The sequence below is a fragment of the Castanea sativa genome, chromosome 6 (genome assembly GCF_040712315.1).
Source record: "Castanea sativa cultivar Marrone di Chiusa Pesio chromosome 6, ASM4071231v1".
Classification (NCBI taxonomy): domain Eukaryota; kingdom Viridiplantae; phylum Streptophyta; class Magnoliopsida; order Fagales; family Fagaceae; genus Castanea; species Castanea sativa.
The window spans coordinates 53,683,643-53,687,656 of record NC_134018.1 but is presented as its reverse complement, the minus strand read 5'-3'; the positions used below and the strand labels follow the sequence as shown (position 1 = coordinate 53,687,656).

Below are 4,014 nucleotides of genomic sequence, written 5' to 3'. Positions count from 1 at the left end.
GAACAACTTTATACCTTAGTCTCTCGTTAAATTCAAACACATAATTATATTGAATTAAATTAGTATAAAAATATATGTATAACACTGTTTATGCTTTAGGGATCAAAATATAAGAATTCATTAACTTTAGCTTTAAAAAAACACCTAATATATTGTATATAATATAAGTTTTGCCCCCAACTTAAAATGGAACAAGTAGTCTATTTCAAATGACCCACCACCAAAGCTTCCATTTTGTCATATTTAAAATAAGAAGAAGAAGAAGAATAAATAACAAACCAACCCCCTTGTGTCCCTAAATACCTATCTCTCTCTCTCTCTCTACCCCACAAATTAACACAAACATTAGCTAATTTCTGTGAAAAGGAGAAAGGGGGTGTGGGGAGAGTAGAAATGAGTGCAAGTAATAACGGAGGTGGGCCTTGTGGAGCTTGCAAGTTCCTACGGCGAAAGTGCGTAAACGGTTGTGTATTTGCACCCTATTTTGACTCAGACCAAGGGACGGCTCACTTTGCTGCGGTGCACAAGGTGTTTGGTGCTAGCAATGCTTCCAAGCTCCTCTTGCGCATTCCGGCACATAAGCGACTCGATGCGGTGGTTACGCTTTGCTATGAGGCTCTGTCTAGGGTTAGAGACCCTGTCTATGGCTGTGTTGGTCACATCTTTACTCTCCAACAACAGGTCAGCTTTGCTTGCTTTCATTAATATGTCTTATTCTTCATATATAGCTACTAGTCACTGATTGTTAAGCAAACGTATCCAGTATGTGTTCCTTTGCGTGTGTGCCTTGAGTAATTGAAGAAGGAATAGCTTGTTAAAGGAAATATGAACTAAATCCAAAGACGGGTAAAAAAGGGCTATTTCAGTTTTGCAAATTTTAGTTGCTACGTTTTTTAGGCTTCTCTTCTTTATTATTATTATTTTTTAAAATATATATAATTGCACGACTAGGCTTTTTTTTTTTTTTTAATAAATTTTTTATCACAGTTTTGAAGTAATCCAACTTATCTAACCGAAGTCTTAATTTAAGCATTATGGTTGTTTTTGGGGTTAAAATTTTTCACTCCTTTCTTTTTCGTTTCTTAGAGGTCGGGCCTTTAATTAACGTATCAAGTGTCTTTTATGTTAAACTTAAAAAAATAATAATAATAAAAAAGTGTCAGTTGAATTCTAAGTTTATAGTAAAATCATTAATCACCTCTTCCAAACCCAGTAAAAATCGAAGTTTTCTGCACTGGTACAACCTTCGCTCCTAAAAAATAGTACAAGAAGCTGATTTGAGGTCAGGTCATGTTAATTAACATGCGCCTCGGTATGTAAAAATTAATAATATATATAGCTTGTAGGTGGGAATGGTTAAGTTTTCTAGTATGTGCAGAGTAGTAGCTTCTTGGAAAGAAGTAACCCAAAGGACAATTTTCTTGCTGTAGAAGAGTTTGAATGTCAGTCTTTGCTGGTTTTTTTTTTCTCAAACGAAAGTTAAAAAATTGTATTTTTCATTGGCAATAATGTTAAAGTGCTCCCGCGGTGTACTCTTCCTGTGCAAATTGTATTTGACAACAACTTGCACTGCATATGTACTAAAACTATTTAGTCAATGTTTTCACACTAATTAGACTATCTATTTGACACATTTGTCAATCTGTCAGTCTTTGGTTGCAATTTTCAATAATCAACATGCTAACTTGAGCCATCTAGGGTTTTGTTTTCTGTGTGTGTAAAGCACAAATAAACTGTCTTAATTTGTGTAGGGTTTCTTCCTGTTGAGGTCCAAGTAGCAAGTCTTAGGTTTTTTTCAACAAAAAGAAAAAATAAAAATAAAAAGCATGAAATCCATGGTAACTTGCCCTTATGAAGAGAAATATTATTCGGGTTTTTTCTTTGGGTAACAAGCTAGCTGCTTTTAGTTTTCAAAGAAAATTTTTTGTGAAATTCATGCTAACTTGCGCTAGAGAGAGAGAGAGAGAGAGAGCCGGCATGTACTGGGTGGCTGACTATATGGGGTACTGTTGCTTGCCGGAGCTTCCAAGTAAACTTAGTAGCTCGAGAAATATACAAAAAATCATGTTGTAGTTTGACTTTCGTTATTAGTGTTCATATTTTAGAAGTCTTACATATAGAAATGACTTTCTCTATCATGCTCTTTCCAAAAAAAAAAAAAAGAAGTCATCTATAATATACTCGTATATATAATATTTCATCAAATAAATAATAATGAACCATAACAATTTTTTTTTTTGGGCTGGCATGAATAGACTATCTTTATACCATATGTAGGTAGGTTCGAATTTGATAAATTCTTCTTCTTTTTCTTTTTTGGGTAAAAGATTTTTTTTTAATGGTAAAGATCTATCATAATCTTTTGTTTATAATAACAGTTATATGGCAAGCATTATTGCTGATGATTAAGGTTGCATTATCTTATGCGTGATATGATAACAACCTTTTTCTTGCACAGATAAATAATCATGATTTCAAGTTTTATGTATTGACTATGTTCGGTAGCTAGTTTGGTTCATGAATTAGAATATTTACTACTGTTACTAATGTTCGTGTCATGGCCTATTGGGAAAGATAAGCACTATCAGCCTTCCTAGCTTTAATTAGGCAGAATTCCATTATCCTCTGATCAGATTAGGTAGAGTTGACTGCTACTTTATGCTCACACACAGTCTCTCTCTCATATTGAAAGAAATTAGAGAGGGAAAAAGCTTTCATATCTTCGGATAAGATTACATTATAAACGAAGAAGTACTAATTAAAGGGTATACTTTTAAACTGATAAACATTCTTTGTATCTGCATTATTTGATGAAGATGGAACTATTATTATATTTTTACGCCAATGAACTTTGAGGTTTCACCAAGCTGTGCTGTTTGTGATTCTGCTGAATAAATTTTCTCTTTGCATATTATATCATCATGTCATGTCACCTACAATAAAAACAAGAAGATGTTGCACACTATATTATTATACCATCTTCTCCTGTTTCTCTCCGTACATCCAAATTTTACCTAACCATATCTAGAACTACGTACAGGAAATTTAAGTCTCATATAGAATTCCTTCTCACCCCATTCGAGGCATAATTCTTGTCTAGAATTTCTGAATAAGAAACTCAATATTACTTACCAACAGAGATTACTATACTAGCTAGCTAGTTTTGAAGAAAGGACTTCTTTGAATGTAACTGACCAAGTAAAGGCAATGACTTTTCCCATTCTGTGTTCAATAAAAAAAAAAAGGCATGTATCGGCCAAGTCATGTCATGTGAAGTTCAGCTAAAGCATTACTTAAAACAACTTCGAAGCACCAAGAAATATGTCCCTGCCAATTAATCTGCAATAAATGTTATTCCTAGTCCCCATCATAGTCAAAACCTGTACATGGCTTAAACTAGATAAGCAAAATTTGACCACCCATCCCACCATGACACGATTACCATGATAAGCGTGCCCACGTTGATTGTACCCAAATTGTATTAGTCATGACAAAATAACTAGTGAGAACTTATTTTATGTTTGTAGGTAGTGAATTTGCAGGCAGAGCTAGCCTATGTTCAGGCCCGTATTTCAACGTTGCAGCGCCTTCCTCCACTTCCCCCACCTCAATCTCAGAGCCCCTCACCTACAAATCATCACCATTGCACATCAGATTTGGCAACAAGTTCAGACTTGCAGCACAGCTTATCCATGCAGTTTGATCCTATACAACCCCAGCCTACATCAACAGAATTAACAAGTTTTTTCGATCCATTGGCTGAAGAACTCGAAGACGGGGATGTCCAAGTATTGGCTCGAGAATTGATCTCTAGGTACTTGCCCGGAGTAAGATTCCGGGCTTCAAGTCCTCACTAAATGTTTAGCTTCCTTTTATTAAATGTCCTAATGCATGGCAATTTAGTGCTTCTTCTTTTTGGCGCTCTAATGTCTAATGGAATTGCACTTTTCTACAAGTTTAAATGTATGAGAGTCATGCTAGTAGGATAGATTTTAGCTGCTGCTACTACTTTTC

General features: G+C 34.8%; 1 protein-coding gene across 1 annotated transcript; it reads left to right on the top strand.

Moving 5' to 3' along the window:
- The first annotated feature begins 265 nt into the window (after nt 1-265).
- Nucleotides 266-4,014, top strand: LOC142638856 (LOB domain-containing protein 19). The gene is made up of 2 exons (XM_075812913.1): nt 266-681; nt 3,528-4,014. Exons 1-2 carry the CDS (start codon nt 394-396, stop codon nt 3,855-3,857), a joined length of 618 nt encoding a protein of 205 aa, XP_075669028.1. The 5' UTR covers nt 266-393; the 3' UTR covers nt 3,858-4,014.